Source organism: Oncorhynchus mykiss, chromosome 1 (genome assembly GCF_057628025.1).
Source record: "Oncorhynchus mykiss isolate SJ-2025 chromosome 1, ASM5762802v1, whole genome shotgun sequence".
Taxonomy (NCBI): Eukaryota; Metazoa; Chordata; class Actinopteri; order Salmoniformes; family Salmonidae; genus Oncorhynchus; species Oncorhynchus mykiss.
In genome coordinates this window covers 3,010,001-3,034,643 of record NC_143022.1, presented here as the reverse complement: position 1 = coordinate 3,034,643, position 24,643 = coordinate 3,010,001, and the positions used below count along the sequence as shown (strand labels likewise).

The 24,643-nt window shown below is 43.9% G+C and overlaps 1 protein-coding gene across 2 annotated transcripts in view; it reads left to right on the top strand.

Annotated features, from left to right (window-relative positions):
• Positions 1–24,643, top strand: part of LOC110518815 (tumor protein p63-regulated gene 1-like protein) — a 219,374-nt gene that overhangs the window by 126,028 nt on the left and 68,703 nt on the right. For both annotated transcript variants that reach the window (XM_036973706.2, XM_090231518.1), the window contains exon 4: positions 16,172–16,348. In XM_036973706.2, coding sequence (XP_036829601.2) covers positions 16,172–16,348 — 177 coding nt within the window. The remainder of the gene's footprint in view (positions 1–16,171; positions 16,349–24,643) is intronic.

Below are 24,643 nucleotides of genomic sequence, written 5' to 3'. Positions count from 1 at the left end.
TGGTCGTTCTCAGCATTACAGGACCTGGTCGTTCTCATCATTATAGTACCTGGTCGTTCTCATCATTATAGTACCTGGTCGTTCTCAGCACTATAGGACCTGGTCGTTCTCATCATTATAGGACCTGGTCGTTCTCATCATTATAGGACCTGGTCGTTCTCAGCATTATAGTACCTGGTCGTTCTCATCATTATAGAACCTGGTCGTTCTCATCAATATAGGACCTGGTCGTTCTCAGTATTATAGGACCTGGTCGTTCTCAGCATTATAGGACCTGGTCGTTCTCAGTATTATAGGACCTGGTCGTTCTCATCATTATAGGACCTGGCCGTTCTCATCATTATAGGACATGGCCGTTCTCATCATTATAGGAAATGGCCGTTCTCATCATTATAGGACCTGGTCGTTCTCAGCTGATATTTAGGACCTGGTCGTTCTCATCATTATAGGACCTGGTCGTTCTCATCATTATAGGACCTGGTCGTTCTCAGCTGATATATAGTATCTGGTTGTTCTGAGCTGATATATAGGACCTGGTCGTTCTCATCGTTATAGGACCTGGTCGTTCTCATCGTTATAGGACCTGGTCGTTCTCAGCATTATAGGACCTGGTCGTTGTCATAATTATATAGGACCTGGTCGTTCTCAGCATTATAGGACCTGGTCATTCTCAGCATTATAGGACCTGGTCGTTCTCAGCTGATGTTTAGGACCTGGTCGTTCTCATCATTATAGGACCTGGTCGTTCTCATCATTATAGGACCTGGTCGTTCTCATCATTATAGGACCTGGTCGTTCTCAGCTGATGTTTAGGAACTGGTCGTTCTCATCATTATAGGACCTGGTCGTTCTCAGCATTATAGGACCTGGTTGTTCTCAGCATTTTAGGACCTGGTCGTTCTCAGCATTATAGGACCTGTTCATTCTCAGCATTATAGTACCTGGTCGTTGTCAGCTTATATTTAGGACCTGGTCATTCTCATCATTATAGGACCTGGTCGTTCTCATCATTATAGTACCTGGTCGTTCTCAGCTGATATATTGTACCTGGTCGTTCTCAGCTGATATATTGTACCTGGTCGTTCTCAGCTGATTTATTGTACCAGGTCGTTCTCAGCTGATTTATTGTACCTGGTCGTTCTCAGCTGATTTATTGTACCTGGTCGTTCTCAGCTGATATATTGTACCTGGTCGTTCTCAGCTGATATAGTGTACCTGGTTGTTCTCAGCTGATATTTTCTACCTGGTCGTTGTCAGGATTATAATACCTGGTTGTTCTCAGCTGATATATAGTACCTGGGCGTTCTCAGCATTAAAGTACCGGGTTGTTCTCAGCTGATATATAGTACCTGTTCGTTCTCAACTGGGTTTAAATTGATATATAGTACCTGGTCATTCTCATCATTATAGTACCTGGCCATTCTCAGCATTATAGTACCTGGTCGTTCTCAACTGGGTTTAAATTGATATATAGTACCTGGTCATTCTCATCATTATAGTACCTGGCCATTCTCAGCATTATAGGACCTGGTCGTTCTCAGCATTATAGGACCTGGTCATTCTCAGCATTATAGTACCTGGTCGTTGTCAGCTTATATTTAGGACCTGGTCATTCTCATCATTATAGGACCTGGTCGTTCTCATCATTATAGGACCTAGTCGTTTTCATCATTATAGGACCTTTTCGTTCTCATCATTATAGGACCTGGTCGTTCTCATCATTATAGGACCTGGTCGTTCTCATCATTATAGGACCTGGTCGTTCTCAGCTGATATTTAGGAACTGATCGTTCTCATCATTATAGGACCTGGTCGTTCTCAGCATTATAGGACCTGGTCGTTCTCAGCATTATAGGACCTGGTCATTCTCAGCATTATGGGACCTGGTCATTCTCAGCATTATAGTACCTGGTCGTTGTCAGCTTATATTTAGGACCTGGTCATTCTCATCATTATAGGACCTGGTCGTTCTCATCATTATAGGACCTAGTCGTTTTCATCATTATAGGACCTGGTCGTTCTCATCATTATAGGACCTGGTCGTTCTCATCATTATAGGACCTGACCGTTCTCAGCATTATAGGACCTGGTCGTTCTCAGCATTATAGGACCTGGTCGTTCTCATCATTATAGTACCTGGTCGTTCTCATCATTATAGTACCTGGTCATTCTCATCATTATAGTACCTGGTAGTTCTCATCATTATAGGACCTGGTCGTTCTCATCATTATAGTACCTGGTTGTTCTCATCATTATAGTACCTGGTCGTTCTCATCATTATAGGACCTGGTCGTTCTCATCATTATAGGACCTGGTCGTTCTCATCATTATAGGACCTGACCGTTCTCAGCATTATAGGACCTGGTCGTTCTCAGCATTATAGGACCTGGTCGTTCTCATCATTATAGTACCTGGTCGTTCTCATCATTATAGTACCTGGTCGTTCTCAGCACTATAGGACCTGGTCGTTCTCATCATTATAGGACCTGGTCGTTCTCATCATTATAGGACCTGGTCGTTCTCAGCATTATAGTACCTGGTCGTTCTCATCATTATAGAACCTGGTCGTTCTCATCAATATAGGACCTGGTCGTTCTCAGTATTATAGGACCTGGTCGTTCTCAGCATTATAGGACCTGGTCGTTCTCAGTATTATAGGACCTGGTCGTTCTCAGCATTATAGGACCTGGTCGTTCTCATCATTATAGGACCTGGCCGTTCTCATCATTATAGGACATGGCCGTTCTCATCATTATAGGAAATGGCCGTTCTCATCATTATAGGACCTGGTCGTTCTCAGCTGATATTTAGGACCTGGTCGTTCTCATCATTATAGGACCTGGTCGTTCTCATCATTATAGGACCTGGTCGTTCTCAGCTGATATATAGTATCTGGTTGTTCTGAGCTGATATATAGGACCTGGTCGTTCTCATCGTTATAGGACCTGGTCGTTCTCATCGTTATAGGACCTGGTCGTTCTCAGCATTATAGGACCTGGTCGTTGTCATAATTATATAGGACCTGGTCGTTCTCAGCATTATAGGACCTGGTCATTCTCAGCATTATAGGACCTGGTCGTTCTCAGCTGATGTTTAGGACCTGGTCGTTCTCATCATTATAGGACCTGGTCGTTCTCATCATTATAGGACCTGGTCGTTCTCATCATTATAGGACCTGGTCGTTCTCAGCTGATGTTTAGGAACTGGTCGTTCTCATCATTATAGGACCTGGTCGTTCTCAGCATTATAGGACCTGGTCATTCTCAGCATTATAGTACCTGGTCGTTGTCAGCTTATATTTAGGACCTGGTCATTCTCATCATTATAGGACCTGGTCGTTCTCATCATTATAGTACCTGGTCGTTCTCAGCTGATATATTGTACCTGGTCGTTCTCAGCTGATATATTGTACCTGGTCGTTCTCAGCTTATATATTGTACCTGGTCGTTCTCAGCTGATTTATTGTACCAGGTCGTTCTCAGCTGATTTATTGTACCTGGTCGTTCTCAGCTGATTTATTGTACCTGGTCGTTCTCAGCTGATATATTGTACCTGGTCGTTCTCAGCTGATATAGTGTACCTGGTTGTTCTCAGCTGATATTTTCTACCTGGTCGTTGTCAGGATTATAGTACCTGGTTGTTCTCAGCTGATATATAGTACCTGGTCGTTCTCAGCATTATAGTACCTGGTTGTTCTCAGCTGATATATAGTACCTGTTCGTTCTCAACTGGGTTTAAATTGATATATAGTACCTGGTCATTCTCATCATTATAGTACCTGGCCATTCTCAGCATTATAGTACCTGGTCGTTCTCAACTGGGTTTAAATTGATATATAGTACCTGGTCATTCTCATCATTATAGTACCTGGCCATTCTCAGCATTATAGTACCTGGTCGTTCTCAACTGGGTTTAAATTGATATATAGTACCTGGTCATTCTCATCATTATAGTACCTGGTCGTTCTCAGCTGAAATATTGTACCTGGTCGTTCTCATCATTATAGTACCTGGTCGTTCTCATCATTATAGTACCTGGCCATTCTCAGCATTATATTACCTGGTCGTTCTCAACTGGGTTTAAATTGATATATAGTACCTGGTCATTCTCATCATTATAGTACCTGGTCGTTCTCAGCTGATATATAGTATCTGGTTGTTCTCAGTATTATAGTACCTGGTCGTTCTCACCATTATAGTACCTGGTCGTTCTCATCATTATTGTACCTGGTCGTTCTCATCATTATAGTACCTGGTCATTCTCAGCTGATATATAGTACCTGGTCGTTCTCAGCTGATATATTGTACCTGGTCGTTCTCAGCTGATATATTGTACCTGGTCATTCTCAGCTGATATATTGTACCTGGTCATTCTCAGCTGATATATTGTACCTGGTCGTTCTCAGCTGATATATAGTATCTGGTCGTTCTCAGCTGATATATTGTACCTGGTCGTTCTCAGCTGATATATTGTACCTGGTCGTTCTCATCTGATATATTGTACCTGGTCGTTCTCAGCTCATTTATTGTATCTGGTTGTTCTCAGTATTATAGGACCTGGTCGTTCTCAGCATTATAGGACCTGGTCATTCTCAGCATTATAGTACCTGGTCGTTGTCAGCTTATATTTAGGACCTGGTCATTCTCATCATTATAGGACCTGGTCGTTCTCATCATTATAGTACCTGGTCGTTCTCAGCTGATATATTGTACCTGGTCGTTCTCAGCTGATATATTGTACCTGGTCGTTCTCAGCTGATATATTGTACCTGGTCGTTCTCAGCTGATTTATTGTACCTGGTCGTTCTCAGCTGATTTATTGTACCTGGTCGTTCTCAGCTGATATATTGTACCTGGTCGTTCTCAGCTGATATAGTGTACCTGGTTGTTCTCAGCTGATATTTTCTACCTGGTCGTTGTCAGGATTATAGTACCTGGTTGTTCTCAGCTGATATATAGTACCTGGTCGTTCTCAGCATTATAGTACCTGGTTGTTCTCAGCTGATATATAGTACCTGTTCGTTCTCAACTGGGTTTAAATTGATATATAGTACCTGGTCATTCTCATCATTATAGTACCTGGCCATTCTCAGCATTATAGTACCTGGTCGTTCTCAACTGGGTTTAAATTGATATATAGTACCTGGTCATTCTCATCATTATAGTACCTGGCCATTCTCAGCATTATAGTACCTGGTCGTTCTCAACTGGGTTTAAATTGATATATAGTACCTGGTCATTCTCATCATTATAGTACCTGGTCGTTCTCAGCTGAAATATTGTACCTGGTCGTTCTCATCATTATAGTACCTGGTCGTTCTCATCATTATAGTACCTGGCCATTCTCAGCATTATAGTACCTGGTCGTTCTCAACTGGGTTTAAATTGATATATAGTACCTGGTCATTCTCATCATTATAGTACCTGGTCGTTCTCAGCTGATATATAGTATCTGGTTGTTCTCAGTATTATAGTACCTGGTCGTTCTCACCATTATAGTACCTGGTCGTTCTCATCATTATTGTACCTGGTCGTTCTCATCATTATAGTACCTGGTCATTCTCAGCTGATATATAGTACCTGGTCGTTCTCAGCTGATATATTGTACCTGGTCGTTCTCAGCTGATATATTGTACCTGGTCATTCTCAGCTGATATATTGTACCTGGTCATTCTCAGCTGATATATTGTACCTGGTCGTTCTCAGCTGATATATAGTATCTGGTCGTTCTCAGCTGATATATTGTACCTGGTCGTTCTCAGCTGATATATTGTACCTGGTCGTTCTCATCTGATATATTGTACCTGGTCGTTCTCAGCTCATTTATTGTATCTGGTTGTTCTCAGTATTATAGTACCTGGTCGTTCTCATCATTATAGTACCTGGTCGTTCTCATCATTATAGTACCTGGTCGTTCTCATCATTATAGTACCTGGTCGTTCTCAGCTGATATATTGTGCCTGGTCGTTCTCAGCTGATATATTGTACCTGATCGTTCTCAGCTGATATATTGTACCTGGTTGTTCTCAGCATTATAGTACCTGGTCGGTCTCAGCTGATATATAGTACCTGGTCGTTCTCAACCAGGTTTAAATTTATATATAGTACCTGGTCATTCTCATCATTATAGTACCTGGCCATTCTCAGCATTATAGTACCTGGTCGTTCTCAACTGGGTTTAAATTGATATATAGTACCTGGTCGTTCTCATCATTATAGTACCTGGTCGTTCTCAGCTGAAATATTGTACCTGGTCGTTCTCAGCATTATAGTACCTGGTCGTTCTCATAATTATAGTAGCTGATCGTTCTCAGCTGATATATTGTACTTGGTCGTTCTCAGCTGATATATTGTATCTGGTTATTCTCAGTATTATAGTACCTGGTCGTTCTCATCATTATAGTACCTGGTTGTTCTCAGCATTATAGTACCTGGTCGGTCTCAGCTGATATATAGTACCTGGTCGTTCTCAACTGGGTTTAAATTGATATATATTACCTGGTCATTCTCATCATTATAGTACCTGGTCGTTCTCAGCTGATATATTGTACCTGGTCGTTCTCAGCTGATATATAGTATCTGGTTGTTCTCAGCTGATATATTGTAGCTGGTCGTTCTCAGCTGATATATTGTATCTGGTTGTTCTCAGTATTATAGTACCTGGTCGTTCTCACCATTATAGTACCTGGTCGTTCTCATCATTATAGTACCTGGTCGTTCTCATCATTATAGTACCTGGTCATTCTCAGCTGATATATAGTACCTGGTCGTTCTCAGCTGATATATTGTACCTGGTCGTTCTCAGCTGATATATTGTACCTGGTCATTCTCAGCTGATATATTGTACCTGGTCATTCTCAGCTGATATATTGTACCTGGTCGTTCTCAGCTGATATATTGTACCTGGTCGTTCTCATCTGATATATTGTACCTGGTCGTTCTCAGCTCATTTATTGTATCTGGTTGTTCTCAGTATTTATTATAGTACCTGGTCGTTCTCATCATTATAGTACCTGGTCGTTCTCATCATTATAGTACCTGGTCGTTCTCATCATTATAGTACCTGGTCGTTCTCATCATTATAGTACCTGGTCGTTCTCATCATTATAGTACCTGGTCGTTCTCAGCTGATATATTGTGCCTGGTCGTTCTCAGCTGATATATTGTACCTGGTCGTTCTCAGCTGATATATTGTACCTGGTTGTTCTCAGCATTATAGTACCTGGTCGGTCTCAGCTGATATATAGTACCTGGTCGTTCTCAACCAGGTTTAAATTTATATATAGTACCTGGTCATTCTCATCATTATAGTACCTGGCCATTCTCAGCATTATAGTACCTGGTCGTTCTCAACTGGGTTTAAATTGATATATAGTACCTGGTCATTCTCATCATTATAGTACCTGGTCGTTCTCAGCTGAAATATTGTACCTGGTCATTCTCAGCATTATAGTACCTGGTCGTTCTCATCATTATAGTAGCTGATCGTTCTCAGCTGATATATTGTACCTGGTCGTTCTCAGCTGATATATTGTATCTGGTTGTTCTCATTATTATAGTACCTGGTCGTTCTCATCATTATAGTACCTGGTCGTTCTCATCATTATAGTACCTGGTCGTTCTCAGCATTATAGTACCTGGTCGTTCTCAACTGGGTTTAAATTGATATATAGTACCTGGTCATTCTCATCATTATAGTACCTGGTCGTTCTCAGCTGATATATTGTAGCTGGTCGTTCTCAGCTGATATATTGTATCTGTTTGTTCTCAGTATTATAGTACCTGGTCGTTCTCACCATTATAGTACCTGGTCGTTCTCATCATTATAGTACCTGGTCGTTCTCATCATTATAGTACCTGGTCGTTCTCATCATTATAGTACCTGGTCGTTCTCATCATTATAGTACCTGGTCGTTCTCAGCTGATATATTGTACCTGGTCGTTCTCAGCTGATATATTGTACCTGGTCGTTCTCAACTGATATATTGTACCTGGTCGTTCTCAGCTCATTTATTGTATCTGGTTGTTCTCAGTATTTATTATAGTACCTGGTCGTTCTCATCATTATAGTACCTGGTCGTTCTCATCATTATAGTACCTGGTCGTTCTCATCATTATAGTACCTGGTCGTTCTCATCATTATAGTACCTGGTGGTTCTCAGCTGATATATTGTGCCTGGTCGTTCTCAGCTGATATATTGTACCTGGTCGTTCTCAGCTGATATATTGTATCTGGTTGTTCTCAGTATTATAGTACCTGGTCGTTCTCATCATTATAGTACCTGGTCGTTCTCATCATTATAGTACCTGGTCGTTCTCATCATTATAGTACCTGGTCGTTCTCAGCTTATATATAGTACCTGGTCGTTCTCAGCTGATATATTGTACCTGGTCGTTCTCAGCTGATATATTGTACCTGGTCGTTCTCAGCTGATATATTGTACCTGGTCGTTCTCAGCTGATTTATTGTACCTGGTCGTTCTCAGCTGTAATATTGTACCTGGTCGTTCTCAGCTGATATATTGTACCTGGTCGTTCTCAGCTTATATATTGTACCTGGTCGTTCTCAGCTTATATATTGTACCTGGTCGTTCTCAGCTGATATATTGTATCTGGTCGTTCTCAGCTGATATATTGTACCTGGTCGTTCTCAGCTGATATATTGTACCTGGTCGTTCTCAGCTGATATATTGTACCTGGTCGTTCTCAGCTGATATATTGTACCTGGTTGTTCTCAGCTGATATATTGTACCTGGTTGTTCTCAGCTGATATATTGTACCTGGTTGTTCTCAGCTGATATATTGTACCTGGTTGTTCTCAGCTGATATATTGTACCTGGTTGTTCTCAGCTGATATATTGTACATGGTTGTTATCAGCTGATATATTCTACCTGGTCGTTGTCAGGATTATAGTACCTGGTTGTTCTCAGCTGATATTTTGTACCTGGTGGTTCTCAGCTGATATATTGTACCTGGTTGTTCTCAGCTGGTATATTCTACCTGGTCGTTGTCAGGATTATAGTACCTGTTTGTTCTCAGCTGATATTTTGTACCTGGTTGTTCTCAGCTGATCTTCCTCCCCATCTAAGTTCAATTCAGTCAATTGTTACAACATGTTCAGTAAATGAACATTCAGGAAGTGATTTCAGTGAGATGGTGACATTTACCCAGCAGCACTAACATCTGTCAGAGCCTATCACGCAGCCCGGTTGGGCACCATGCTCTTTCAGGAAACATTTAAAAGCCTTAGCTGTGTGAAATAAATTATATATCCTGTCCTTCACGGTGTAAATTCCTACAATGGCTCTGCAGTTCTATGTTTGGGACTTGTCTGTGTGTGGACTTCTTTGTAACAAAGGAAAGTGTTCGTTAGATACAACTGTACTTAATGGCATTTATGAGTTTCCCATAAGGTTTACGGCCTTTCTGTTGAAGATGTCGTATAAGGTGACCTGCAGCTTATGAGTTTTCATCCGTCTCAAGTAGCTACTGTAGTGCACAGAGGGTTTATAGCACAGGGATTCTTCAAAGATGGGACTATCGCTAATGTTTTCCCCACAAACAAGACTGTAACTACCAATTGGATACCACAAAATAGAAATAAAGCCACTGAGCTCTTCATAAGACCATTCTCCTGCCAATGTTTGTCTATGGAGATTGCATGGCTGCGTGCTTGATTTTATTCACCTGTCTGCAAATGATGTGGCTGAAATTACCAAATGCACTCATTTGAAGGGTTGTCCACATACTTTTACGTATATACAAAAAAATTATAAAATACTTATTTTCCACCATAATTTGCAAATAAATTCATTAAAAATCCTACAAGGTGATTTTTTGGATTTTTTTCCCCCTCATTTTCTCTGTCAAAGTTGAAGTGTACCTATGATGAAAGTTACAGGCCTCTCTCATCTTTTTAAGTGGGAGAACTTGCACAATTGGTGGCTGACTAAATACTTTTTTGCCCCACTGTATATAGTGTGCACACACTTGAGTATACCAAACATTAACAACACCTTCCTAATAATGAGTTGCACCCCCCCCCCCCCCTTTGCCCTCAGAACAGCCACAATTCGTCAGGGCATGGACTCTACAAGGTGTCATGTGATCCACCTACTACCATACCCTGTTCAAAGGCACATCAATAAGCAGTCATAACTTTTCACCTGCATTCACCTGGTCAGTCTATGTCATGGAAAGAGAAGGTGTTCCTAATGTTTTGTATGCTCCGTGTACATGTACAATATATATTTATATTTTTTTTTACAAATTGATACTTTGAGTCAAATATTGATATCGCCCCAAAATAATATTGTGATATTTAACTGTATTGATTTTTCCCCCATCGCTAACTAACTAACTAACTAACTAGACAACTAGCCAACTAACTAACTAACTAACTAACCAACTAGACAACTAGCTAGGCAACTAGCCAACTAGACAACTCGACCTTCCTCCTTTTTCCGCAGCAACCAGTAATCCGGGTCAACAGCATCAATGTAACAGTATAATTTTAAACCGTCCCCTCGCCCATACCCGGGCGCGAACCAGGGACCTTCTGCACACATCAACAACTCACACCTACGAAGCGTCGTTACCCATCGCTCCACAAAAGCCGCGGCCCTTGCAGAGCAAGGGGAAGAACTACTACTTCAAGGTCTCAGAGCAAGTGACGTCACTGATTGAAACGCTATTTAGCGCCCACGCTAACTAAGCTAGCCGTTTCACATCCGTTACACCAGCTCAGCGGGGAGTGTTCCCAGCTCAGCGGGGAGTGTTCCCAGCTCAGCGGGGAGTGTTCCCAGCCTCACGGAGGAGTGTTCCCAGCTCACGGAGGAGTGTTCCCAGCTCACGGAGGAGTGTTCCCAGCTCACGGAGGAGTGTTCCCAGCTCACGGAGGAGTGTTCCCAGCTCACCGGGGAGTGTTCCCAGCTCACCGAGGAGGGAGGGAGAATAAGAGAGACAGAGAATCCATGCCACCGTGAATAACTTGTGTGCATGTAGCGAGGGACGTGTGTGTGTGTGTGTGTCCTGACATAAATGACTAAGAAAACATTTATCCTTGTTAGACTTAGAGGTAGGCCTTCAGGAGGAAGAAGGGATGTGTGCTCTCTCTCTGCTCATATTATTTATTCATTTTCTATCTCTTTATCTTTGTCGATCTCTTTTTATGTCTCTCTCTTTGTCTTGCTCCCGTGTGGCGCAGCGGTCTAAGGCACTGCAACCCTGGTTCGAATCCAGTATCACATCCGGCCGTGATTGGGAGTACCATAGGGTGGAGCAGAATTGACCCAGCGTTGTCTGGGTTTGTCCGTCATTGAAAATAAGAATTTGTTCTTATTAATTGACATGCCTAGTTAAATAAAAATAATATCTTTGTCTTTTTATCTCTCTCTCTTTATCTCTCTCTCTTTCTCTATCTCTCTTATCTTTTTCTTATATTTCATTATCTCTGTCTTTTATCTCTTTATCACTCTCTCTCTCTTCTTTCTTTCTCTGTTTCTCTTCTCTCTGCATCTGTTTCTGCTTTCTCTCTCATCTCTCTTTATCTGTCTGTTAAATTCAATCGGCTTTATTTGCATGGGAAACATATGTTTACAAAGCAAATGGACCATAAAGGGAAATAATCAGTAAACATTACACTCACAAAAATTGTAAAATAATATAGACATTTCAAATGTTATAGTATTGGCTATGTACAGTGTGCAAATAGTTGAAGAATGAAGGGGGCTAGTACATGTCCCTGGGCCTGGAAATGATTGATCTCCCCCTCCAGGATGGAGAAGCTGTCTTCGTTAAAGTATGGGGGTTCTAGTGGGGGGATATAGGTAGCACACAGGAGGACATTGTTCTCATTTGACAAATGTCAAATGTTCCTGTTTTGATTAATTTAATGGAGTGAGTTAGGTCTGCTCTATAACAAATTAGCATGCCCCTTGAGTCCCTTCCCTGTTTCACACCTGGTAGTTTGGTGGATGGGACTACCAGCTCTCTGTAACCTAAGAGGGCAACCAGTGGGTCCGTCTCCTCTATACCACACACCTGGTAGTGTGGTGGATGGGACTACCAGCTCTCTGTAACCTAGAGGGCAACCAGTGGGTCCGTCTCCTCTATACCACCCACCTGGTAGTGTGGTGGATGGGACTACCAGCTCTCTGTAACCTAGAGGGCAACCAGTGGGTCCGTCTCCTCTATACCAGGTTTCTTGCAGTATGACAATGTCTGTATTACCGATTTCTTTGGTGAAGTCCGGGTTCCTGCTCTTTAGGCCAAAGGCAGATGACCTCAGGCCTTGAATATTCCAGGATGGTATAGTGAAGGCTTTGTGTTCCATAAAGTGTCCAATGTTGTTGGTCGTGGTTTGGCCTCAGACCAGTAAGTGTGAGCAGAGCTTTCATGTTAAGCTTTCATTTTGAGGCGATGTCCTTTAAGGTCCTGGCGAAGGTGGGCTCTGCTGCCTTGTAGAGGTGGACCTGGTCATAAAGGTGGGCTCTGCTGCCTTGTAGAGGTGGACCTGGTCATAAAGGTGGGCTGCCTTGTAGAGGTGGACCTGGTCATAAAGGTGGGCTGCCTTGTAGAGGTGGACCTGGTCATAAAGGTGGGTTGCCTTGTAGAGGTGGACCTGGTCATAAAGGTGGGTTGCCTTGTAGAGGTGGACCTGGTCATAAAGGTGGGTTGCCTTGTAGAGGTGGACCTGGTCATAAAGGTGGGCTGCCTTGTAGAGGTGGACCTGGTCATAAAGGTGGGCTTTCTTGTAGAGGTGGACCTGGTCATAAAGGTGGGCTGCCTTGTAGAGGTGGACCTGGTCATAAAGGTGGGTTGCCTTGTAGAGGTGGACCTGGTCATAAAGGTGGGTTGCCTTGTAGAGGTGGACCTGGTCATAAAGGTGGGCTGCCTTGTAGAGGTGGACCTGGTCATAAAGGTGGGTTGCCTTGTAGAGGTGGACCTGGTCATAAAGGTGGGTTGCCTTGTAGAGGTGGACCTGGTCATAAAGGTGGGCTGCCTTGTAGAGGTGGACCTGGTCATAAAGGTGGGCTGCCTTGTAGAGGTGGACCTGGTCATAAAGGTGGGCTGCCTTGTAGAGGTGGACCTGGTCATAAAGGTGGGTTGCCTTGTAGAGGTGGACCTGGTCATAAAGGTGGGTTGCCTTGTAGAGGTGGACCTGGTCATAAAGGTGGGCTGCCTTGTAGAGGTGGACCTGGTCATAAAGGTGGGCTGCCTTGTAGAGATGGACCTGGTCATAAAGGTGGGTTGCCTTGTAGAGATGGACCTGGTTATAAAGGTGGGCTGCCTTGTAGAGGTGGACCTGGTCATAAAGGTGGGCTCTGCTGCCTTGTAGAGATGGACCTGGTCATAAAGGTGGGCTCTGCTGCCTTGTAGAGGTGGGCCTGGTCATAAAGATGGGCTCTGCTGCCTTGTAGAGATGGACCTGGTCATAAAGGTGGGCTCTGCTGCATTGTAGAGATGGACCTGGTCATAAAGGTGGGCTCTGCTGCCTTGTAGAGGTGGGCCTGGTCATAAAGGTGGGCCCTGCTGCCTTGTAGAGGTGGACCTGGTCATAAAGGTGGGCTCTGCTGCCTTGTAGAGATGGACCTGGTCATAAAGGTGGGCTTTGCTGCCTTTTAGAGGTGGGCCTGGTCATAAAGGTGGGCCCTGCTGCCTTGTAGAGGTGGACCTGGTCATAAAGGTGGGCTCTGCTGCCTTGTAGAGGTGGACCTGGTCATAAAGGTGGGCTGCCTTGTAGAGGTGGACCTGGTCATAAAGGTGGGCTGCCTTGTAGAGGTGGACCTGGTCATAAAGGTGGGCTGCCTTGTAGAGGTGGACCTGGTCATAAAGGTGGGCTCTGCTGCCTTGTAGAGATGGACCTGGTCATAAAGGTGGGTTGCCTTGTAGAGATGGACCTGGTCATAAAGGTGGGCTGCCTTGTAGAGATGGATCTGGGCTTGGGGTTCTTCCCAAACTAAGAACAGTCCACCCCAAGCAATCAGAGGAGAAAGGCCTTGCTCAGGGAGGTGACCAAGAACCTGATAGTCACTCTGTCAGAGCTCTAGAGTTCCTCTGTGGAGATGGGAGAACCTTCTAGAAGGACAACCATCTCTGCAGCACTCCACCAATCAGGTCTTTATGGTAGAGTGGCCAGATGGAAGCCACTCCTTAGTAGAAAGCACATGACAGCCTGCTTGTAGTTTGCCAAAAGGCACCTAAAGACTCTCAGACCATGAGAAACAAGATTCTCTGGTCTGATGAAACCAAGGGAAACCTGGCACTATCCCTACGGTGAAGCATGGTGGTGGCAGCATCATGCTGTGGGGATGGTTTTTCAGCTGCAGGGACAGAGAGATCTTTGATGAAAACCTGCTCCAGAGTGTGATATTTCAGTTTGAAAAAATGTATAAATTAGCTAAATTAAAATAAAATAAAAACAACAACAGTTTTTGCTTTGGCATTATGGGGTATTGTGTGTAGATTTATGAGGGGGAACAACTATTTAATTAATTTTAAAATAAGGCTGTAAGTAAACAAATGCGTAACAAAATGTGGGAAAGTCTGAAAACCTTTCCGGCAAGATGCAATGCACTTCTCTCTCTCCTGTCAATTTGTGCAAATTCATCGTTTCATAACTTCATTGTTTGAATTGTTACATCATCAGTAGTAAATCAAATCATATCAAATTTATTTGTCACATACACATGGTTAGCAGATGTTAATGCGAGTGTAGCGAAATGCTTGTGTAGCGAAATGCATTTATCATTCATTCCTATAATGTCTCATCTATAATGTTTGTTTGGTTACGATAATTTCTGTTTATATATTAAATCTATTATTATTCCAGTCTTTTACCGCTCTCATTGTCGGACTGGACTCATTGTTTGCAGAGCACACAACCTATGCTTGAGTAAGGACGCCCACCTGATTACGCTTAGAAGTAGGCCTTGTAAGGCCCAAATTGCATTGCATTGCATTGCATTGCATTGCACGCAAAAGCATAAAAATGGTCCCAATTGGGGGATCTGATTAGTGTTTCTGATTGGCTTAATGCACCACCACTGTGGAGCTTCTCAAAATAAAGTTTTCTTCACCTCAAACAGCAAGTCAACAAAGTCTGTTTTTAGAATCAATTGAGAATTACAAATAGTTCCTCAATCTATATGAAAAATCTTTCTAGCTCTCTCCCTTTCGATAACCACTCAGCGTGAAAGAGAACAATGTCATGCTCTGATCCAGTGGAAACGTCATAATAATAGGCCTACCATGATTACTTCTTATCAGTGCTTGACTTGAACTGAAATAGGTGCTGGTACTGTTTATAGTTAGATGTTAGGAGCTCCACAATACTCTTGAGCTGATATTCTTTGAGAGGAACAGGAGCTCAAGCTGTTTGACGTGCCGGTACTGAGCTCTGGTGAACTCCTGCCCAAGTCAACCACTGCTTCTTATCAGTGCTGGACTTGGACTGAAATAGGTTTCAGTACTCAGTAGGTTCAGGAGCTCCACAAAAAGCTAATATTCGATAAGAGGAACAGGAGAATTTGAAGTGTGTCTACTCCGCTCCGGTGAACTCCTGCTCAAGTCGACCACTGCTTCTTATCCCTTGATCAAATAGTCTACAGCTGTGTCTGTCCTGATCTCACTGGAGCAGGAAGCTCTGAGGGCCCAGAATATTTGATACAATGTTGCAAGTTTTCTGAAGCACAAGCTTCAGACAGTTAAAGGAGCAGGAGGAGAATGGTTGGATTTGTTTTTTTCTTCTGGTGATGTAGATCTCTGGCTCCCTCTTGAGTCATTTGTGTATTATTTCATCAAACAGTAAGCTTAAAGCGTCAGACAAGCTCAATGCATATAGTTGATTTTATTAAGACACAGGGTGTGTCTATATATGGAAAAATACACATTGAAACATTTCGACCAATCGGTCGACTAAGATTTTTTTTTTGCCAGGGACAGCCCAACAGAACAACCATTCACCTCAAGCTATCCACTGTAACAACCATTTTTTGCTCACAGGTCCCCACCTCTGTCGGGTCCCCACCTCTCTGTCGGGTCCCCACCTCTCTGTCAGGTCTCCACTTCTCTGTCAGATCCCCGCCTCTCTGTCGGGTCCCCACTTCTCTGTCAGGTGTTTGTTGTGAAAGAGAATGTGTTCTCATCGTAACTTCCGTCCCGTCTTCAGGGTTGACCATTGGAACAACGAGAGAGAGCGTGTGGTGCTGATCACAGACAGCTCTCTGCTGATCTGTAAGTACGACTTCGTCATGCTCAACTGTGAAAACATACAGAGAATCCCTCTCAACTTTGTGGACCGCATCACCCACGGCAACTTCAGCTTCCCCCAGCGGTCTCTTCTCACGTGAGTAACCCCTTCGTCTCCATCACTTCCTCTCCTCTTCCTCCTCCTCCTCCTCCTCCTCCTCGTCCTCCTTTCCCTCCTCTTCAACAATCGTCTATAGGCATTTTCCCAACTAATTGCAGCAATGCACTGTCCTACAAGCATCAGATATTAAAATCTGTAATTGTCTGTACTAGTAATTGTTGTCTCTGTATATGTTTGGTAAATGGCTGTTAAACAACGTCACCTTCAATTTGTACTAGAGTTGCAAATTCACTATCAACACAGCAGTTTTGCATATGTCCTGCCGATCAATCAATCTACTCTTTGTTTTGGGGAAGTGGAACTACAGATGACCGACCGCTAGTTCTTTAACGTTGTCGTGGTAATTTCCTGTATTACTAAACATTGAGAGAGCAAACCACACACCAGTCAGAGTTATCCATAAACGTCATGTTTTAATGATATATGAGCTTAACCATAGCCCTGTGTCTCTCAGATCAATTCAGTGTCTATAAATGAATTCTCTGAGAGTGCTTACAAAACAGTTCTTAGTATAATTTATAGCCAAGACACACCCATCTCAACTCACATGACGAATAACAGATCTTAGGAACATTACAAAGGGCCTCTTACTTGAAAGAGGAGTATCCCATAGCTAGATAGCATTAGCTATAAATTATCATTCATTTTGCTCTCCTAAAACGCAGTTCTACTTCTCGTTCTTGGTACAACATAGTACCAAAATATTACCTCATCCAATGGCATATAACAATTGTAAGTTCTAGATACCCCCATCTCAAATACACTTCCTCCTGGACAAGATCACAGAGACAGTGAGCCTCTTCGGTCATATACTAGATCAAGATAAGGGCAACCTCAGAGGGGACATGTAATAGTGATTCTTCTAGGTCATACACTAGATCAAGATAAGGGCAACCTCAGAGGGGACATGTAATAGTAACAGACACATTCCCATAAGAAGACAAGCCTGACCTCTCCCTTCTCTGGGGCCAAGTAACTTTCCCACATAAGCATACTTATGAAAATTGATAAAACATCTTATTTATCAATGTTACCTAAAGAATTGTGATTCTGCCACGACACTGGTAACTCAGGAATAAGGACATTATAAACAGACAGAGAGAAGAGACGTTCTTTAACAGTAACTCAGGAATAAGGACATTACAAACAGACAGAGAAGAGCAGTTGAAAAGAGAGTAAAAGTGTTCCTTCCATAGTTCACTACTGTTGACCAGGACCATATCTATTTCACTACTGTTGACCAGGACCATATCTAGTTCACTACTGTTGACCAGGACCATATCTAGTTCACTACTGTTGACCAGGGCCCTATCTAGTTCCCTTCTGTTGACCAGGGCCCTATGTAGTTCACTTCTGTTGACCAGGGCCCTATTTAGCTCACTACTGTTGACCAGGGCCCTATGTAGTTCACTTCTGTTGACCAGGGCCCTATTTAGTTCCTTCCTTACAGCCACATCATCCTAATGTAAAGTTAGTTTTCCCCACAGCCACATCATCCTAATGTAAAGTTAGTTTTCCCCACAGCCACATCATCCTAATGTAAAGTTAGTTTTCCCAACATCATCCTAATGTAAAGTTAGTTTTCCCCACAGCCACATCATCCCAATGTCAAGTTAGTTTTCCCCACAGCCACATCATCCTAATGTAAAGTTAGTTTTTCCCACAGCCACATCATCCCAATGTCAAGTTAGTTTTCCCCACAGCCACATCATCCCAATGTCAAGTTAGTTTTCCCCACAGCCACATCATCCTAATGTAAAGTTAGTTTTCCCCACAGCCACATCATCCTAATGTAAAGTTAGTTTTCCCCACAGCCACATCATCCTAATGTAAAGTTAGTTTTCCCTACAGCCACATCATCCTAATGTAAAGTTAGTTTTCCCTACAGCCACATCATCCTAATGTAAAGTTAGTTTTCCCTACAGCCACATCATCCTAATGTAAAGTTAGTTTTCCCCACATCATCCTAATGTAAAGTTAGTTTTCCCCACAGCCACATCATCCTAATGTAAAGTTAGTTTTCCCTACAGCCACATCATCCTAATGTAAAGTTAGTTTTCCCCACAGCCACATCATCCTAATGTAAAGTTAGTTTTCCCCACATCATCCTAATGTAAAGTTAGTTTTCCCCACATCATCCTAATGTAAAGTTAGTTTTCCCCACATCATCCTAATGTAAAGTTAGTTTTCCCCACAGCCACATCATCCTAATGTAAAGTTAGTTTTCCCCACAGCCACATCATCCTAATGTAAAGTTAGTTTTCCCCACAGCCACATCATCCTAATGTAAAGTTCGTTTTCCCCACATCATCCTAATGTAAAGTTAGTTTTCCCCACATCATCCTAATGTAAAGTTAGTTTTCCCCACATCATCCTAATGTAAAGTTAGTTTTCCCCACAGCCACATCATCCTAATGTAAAGTTAGTTTTCCCCACAGCCACATCATCCTAATGTAGAGTTAGTTTTCCCCACATCATCCTAATGTAAAGTTAGTTTTCCCCACATCATCCTAATGTAAAGTTAGTTTTCCCCACATCATCCTAATGTAAAGTTAGTTTTCCCCACATCATCCTAATGTATTCAGAAGAATGCTATGAATAATTTAACCTGGAAGGTATAAGCACTGGTTCAAGCTGGCAGTTATGAATGAAATTAGTTGTTACCAGACCCACAAAAAGAGGATGAATGGAGGGAGAGGGAGAGAGAGAGGGAGGGAGGCAGAGAGAGAGATATTTTACAGGAGGGAGAGAGAGAGGGAGGGAGGTAGAAAGAGAGAGAGAGAGATTTTACAGTGCAGGCCAGGGAGGGCAGAGAGTGTGTGCATTGTAGAGCAGCGACGTCACTGTGTTCGCAGGGCTCTCTGTGTTCACAAGGCTCTCTGTGTTCACAGGGCTCTCTGTGTTTGCAAGGCTCTCTGTGTTCACCTTGGCTCTCTGTGTTCACCTTGGCTCTCTGTGTTCACCTTGGCTCTCTGTGTTCACCTTGGCTCTCTGTGTTCACCTTGGCTCTCTGTGTTCACCCTTGGCTCTCTGTGTTCACCCTTGGCTCTCTGTGTTCACCTGGGCTCTCTGTGTTCGCTGGGCTCTCTGTGTTCACCTTGGCTCTCTCTGTTCGCAGGGGTCTCTGTGTTCGCCTTGGCTCTCTGTGTTCACCTTGGCTCTCTGTGTTCGCATTGTCTCTCTGTGTTCACCTTGGCTCTCTGTGTTCACCTTGGCTCTCTGTGTTCGCTGGGCTCTCTGTGTTCACCTTGGCTCTCTCTGTTCGCAGGGGTCTCTGTGTTCGCCTTGGCTCTCTGTGTTCACCTTGGCTCTCTGTGTTCGCATTGTCTCTCTGTGTTCACCTTGGCTCTCTGTGTTCACATTGTCTCTCTGTGTTCACCTTGGCTCTCTGTGTTCGCATTGTCTCTCTGTGTTCACCTTGGCTCTCTGTGTTCGCTGGGCTCTCTGTGTTCACCTTGGCTCTCTCTGTTCGCAGGGGTCTCTGTGTTCGCCTTGGCTCTCTGTGTTCGCCTTGGCTCTCTGTGTTCGCATTGTCTCTCTGTGTTCACCTTGGCTCTCTGTGTTCGCATTGTCTCTCTGTGTTCACCTTGGCTCTCTGTGTTCGCCTTGGCTCTCTGTGTTCGCATTGTCTCTCTGTGTTCACCTTGGCTCTCTGTGTTCGCATTGTCTCTCTGTGTTCACCTTGGCTCTCTGTGTTCGCATTGTCTCTCTGTGTTCACCTTGGCTCTCTGTGTTCGCCGGGCTCTGTGTTCCACGGCCTCCAGTGTAACTGATTAGTGGCACAAATTAATGTAGTCATCCTTTCATCCAAACCTTTTAATGCTCAGGGGACACCAAACCAAGGAAAACTAATGTGATGAATACAATGTAGTGCAGCGTGAAGCTCCTCAGTAGGGGAGGGCCAGACTCTCCCTGCATTACATTCAGTTTGAAATAAACCACCCTGAAGTCCCACAGTACAGAGCCAGCTTCAAGACGGACGGAGAGAGGGGGGGACAGAGGGAGAGACGGACGGAGAGAGGGGGGGACAGAGGGAGAGACGGACGGAGAGAGGGGGGGACAGAGGGAGAGACGGACGGGCTCCTTGAAAGCGGCAGTTCTAGCCTTTAGCTCAGTGCGGATGTTGCCTGTAATCCATGGCTTCTGGTTGGAGTATGTACGTACGTCACTGTGGGGACAACGTCGTCGATGCACTTATTGATGAAGACGGTGACTGAGGTGAAAAGGTGAAAAACTCCTCAATGCCATTGGATGAATTCCGGAACATATTCCAGTCTGTGCAAAACAGTCCTGTAGCGTAGCATCTGACCACTTGAGGGAGTCACTGGGACTTAAATCCCCGGCTACCGCTTCTGGGTGAGCATTTTCTTGTTTTCGTATGGCCTTATACAGGTGGTTGAGTGCGGTCTTATACAGGTAGTTGAGTGGCCTTATACAGTTGGTTGAGTGGTCTTATACAGTTGGTTGAGTGGCCTTAAACAGGTGGTTGAGTGGCCTTATACAGTTGGTTGAGTGGCCTTATACAGGTGGTTGAGTGGCCTTATACAGGTGGTTGAGTGGCCTTATACAGTTGGTTGAGTGGCCTTATACAGGTGGTTGAGTGGCCTTAAACAGGTGGTTGAGTGGCCTTAAACAGGTGGTTGAGTGGTCTTATACAGCTGGTTGAGTGGTCTTATACAGCTGGTTGAGTGGCCTTATACAGGTGGTTGAGTGGCCTTATACAGGTGGTTGAGTGGCCTTAAACAGGTGGTTGAGTGGCCTTATACAGCTGGTTGAGTGGTCTTATACAGCTGGTTGAGTGGCCTTATACAGTTGGTTGAGTGGTCTTATACAGTTGGTTGAGTGGTCTTATACAGGTGGTTGAGTGGTCTTATACAGGTGGTTGAGTGGCCTTAAACAGGTGGTTGAGTGGTCTTATACAGCTGGTTGAGTGGCCTTATACAGGTGGTTGAGTGGCCTTAAACAGGTGGTTGAGTGGTCTTATACAGTTGGTTGAGTGGTCTTATACAGGTGGTTGAGTGGCCTTAAACAGGTGGTTGAGTGGTCTTATACAGTTGGTTGAGTGGTCTTATACAGCTGGTTGAGTGGCCTTGTACAGGTGGTTGAGTGGCCTTAAACAGGTGGTTGAGTGGCCTTATACAGGTGGTTGAGTGGCCTTATACAGTTGGTTGAGTGGTCTTATACAGTTGGTTGAGTGGTCTTATACAGTTGGTTGAGTGGCCTTATACAGGTGGTTGAGTGGTCTTATACAGCTGGTTGAGTGGCCTTATACAGTTGGTTGAGTGGCCTTATACAGTTGGTTGAGTGGCCTTATACAGGTGGTTGAGTGGCCTTATACAGTTGGTTGAGTGGCCTTATACAGTTGGTTGAGTGGCCTTATACAGTTGGTTGAGTGGCCTTATACAGGTGGTTGAGTGGCCTTAAACAGGTGGTTGAGTGGTCTTATACAGCTGGTTGAGTGGTCTTATACAGCTGGTTGAGTGGCCTTATACAGGTGGTTGAGTGGCCTTATACAGGTGGTTGAGTGGCCTTAAACAGGTGGTTGAGTGGTCTTATACAGCTGGTTGAGTGGTCTTATACAGCTGGTTGAGTGGCCTTATACAGGTGGTTGAGTGGCCTTATACAGTTGGTTGAGTGGTCTTATACAGCTGTTTGAGTGGCCTTATACAGCTGGTTGAGTGGCCTTATACAGTTGGTTGAGTGGCCTTATACAGCTGGTTGAGTGGCCTTATACAGCTGGTTGAGTGGCCTTATACAGCTGGTTGAGTGACCTTACACAGCTCGTTGAGTGGCCTTATACAGCTTGTTGAGTGACCTTATACAGCTCGTTGAGTGGCCTTACACAGCTCGTTGAGTGGCCTTATACAGGTGGTTGAGTGAGGTCTTATACAGTTGGTTGAGTGGCCTTATACAGGTGGTTGAGTGGCCTTATACAGGTGGTTGAGTGGCCTTATACAGGTGGTTGAGTGGCCTTATACAGTTGGTTGAGTGGCCTTATACAGGTGGTTGAGTGGCCTTATACATGTGGTTGAGTGGCCTTATACAGGTGGTTGAGTGGCCTTACACAGCTGGTTGAGTGGTCTTATACAGTTGGTTGAGTGGCCTTATACAGGTGGTTGAGTGGCCTTATACAGGTGGTTGAGTGGCCTTATACAGGTGGTTGAGTGGCCTTACACAGCTCGTTGAGTGGCCTTACACAGCTCGTTGAGTGGCCTTACACAGCTCGTTGAGTGGCCTTACACAGCTCGTTGAGTGGCCTTACACAGCTCGTTGAGTGGCCTTACACAGCTGGTTGAGTGGCCTTACACAGGTGGTTGAGTGGCCTTATACAGGTGGTTGAGTGGCCTTATACAGCTGGTTGAGTGGCCTTATACAGCTGGTTGAGTGGCCTTATACAGTTGGTTGAGTGGCCTTACACAGCTCGTTGAGTGGCCTTACACAGCTCGTTGAGTGGCCTTACACAGCTCGTTGAGTGGCCTTACACAGCTGGTTGAGTGGCCTTACACAGCTGGTTGAGTGGCCTTACACAGGTGGTTGAGTGGCCTTATACAGGTGGTTGAGTGGCCTTATACAGGTGGTTGAGTGCGGTCTTAGTGCCAGCATCAGTCTGTGGTGGTAAATAGATGGTTACGATTAATATAGATGAGAACTCTCTTGTTAGGTAGTGTGGTCTACAGCTTATCATGAGGTACTCAGGCGAGCAATACCTCGAGACGACCTTAATGTTAGACATCGTGCACCAGCTGTGATTTATAAATAGACACAGACCACCGCCCCTCGTCTTACCGGACGTCTGTTCTGCCGACGCACCGACAAGCTGTATATTATACGTGTTGTAGTTCAGCCACGACTCGGTGAAACATAAGATATTACAGTTTTTAATGTCTCGTTGGTAGGATATGACTCGAACGGAGATCATCCAGTTTATTCTCCAGTGATTGCAGGTTGGCTAATAGATATTGGTTGAGGAGGGTTACCCACTCGCCGACAAATTCTCACAAGGCACCTGAATCTCAGCCCCCTGTATTTCCATTTGTTCTTTACGCGAATGATGGGGATTTGGGCCTTGTCCGTGGTCTGAAGTAAATCCTTCACGTCGGAAAATATCTCTGTCTAGTTCGAGGTGAGTAATCGCTGTTCTGATATCCAGAAGCTCTTTTCGGTCATAAGATACTGTAGCAGCAACATTATGTACAAAATAAGTTACAAACAATACGAAAAACCAAATAGCACAGTTGGTTAGGAGCCAGTAAAACGACAGCCATCCCCTCCAGCACCATTTATATCTGTCTGGATCTAGATATGTGTTAAACATACTGTCAACTCCTTTATCTGCATCCCCATTAGCTCACCGCTCCTCCATATCCTCAGCTTCATCATCATATCTCATGCAATTATTACCCAGAGTACGTAGCCAGGGTACGTGCTCCTGTGTAGCTCAGTTGGTATGGCATGGTGCTTGCAATGTTTTTATTTTTTATTTTACCTTCATTTAACTTGGCAAGTCAGTTAAGAACAAATTATTATTTTCAATGACGGCCTAGGAACAGTGGGTTAATTGGTCTAGGAGTAGTGGGTTAACTGGTCTAGGAACAGTGGGTTAACTGGTCTAGGAACAGTGGGTTAACTGGTCTAGGAACAGTGGGTTAACTGGTCTAGGAACAATGGGTTAACTGGTCTAGGAACAATGGGTTAACTGGTCTAGGAACAGTGGGTTAACTGGTCTAGGAACAGTGGGTTAACTGGTCTAGGAACAGTGGGTTAACTGCCTTGTTCAGGGGCAAAACAGCAGATTTTTACCTTGTCAGCTCAGGGATTTGAACCTTTCGGTTACAAGTCTAACGCTCTAACCATTAGGCTACCTGTCGCCCCGATGCCAGGGTTGTGGGTTCGATTCCCACTGGGGACCAGTATGGGGAAAAAATATATATATATGAAAATGTATGTCGCTCTGGATAAGAGCGTCTGCTAAATTACTCAAACTTAAAGTGTACCAAATGTCACCTTCTTCCGTAAATAGTCCACTACTTTTGACAAGAGCCCTGTGTAATGCACTAAATAAGGAATAGGGTGTGTTTTGGGGATACAGTTCATGAAATGGTCTTTGTTACGACTGAACTGATTCCAAAGCTTGGTTGTTGTATATAACTGCCTTAGGCTGAAAACTGAATTTGCTTACTGGAAAAGAAGACAATGTTTTGATGCTGCAAGGGAAGGGAGAGTTAAATGTGTTGATGATGCAAGGGGAGGGAGAGTTAAATGTGTTGATGA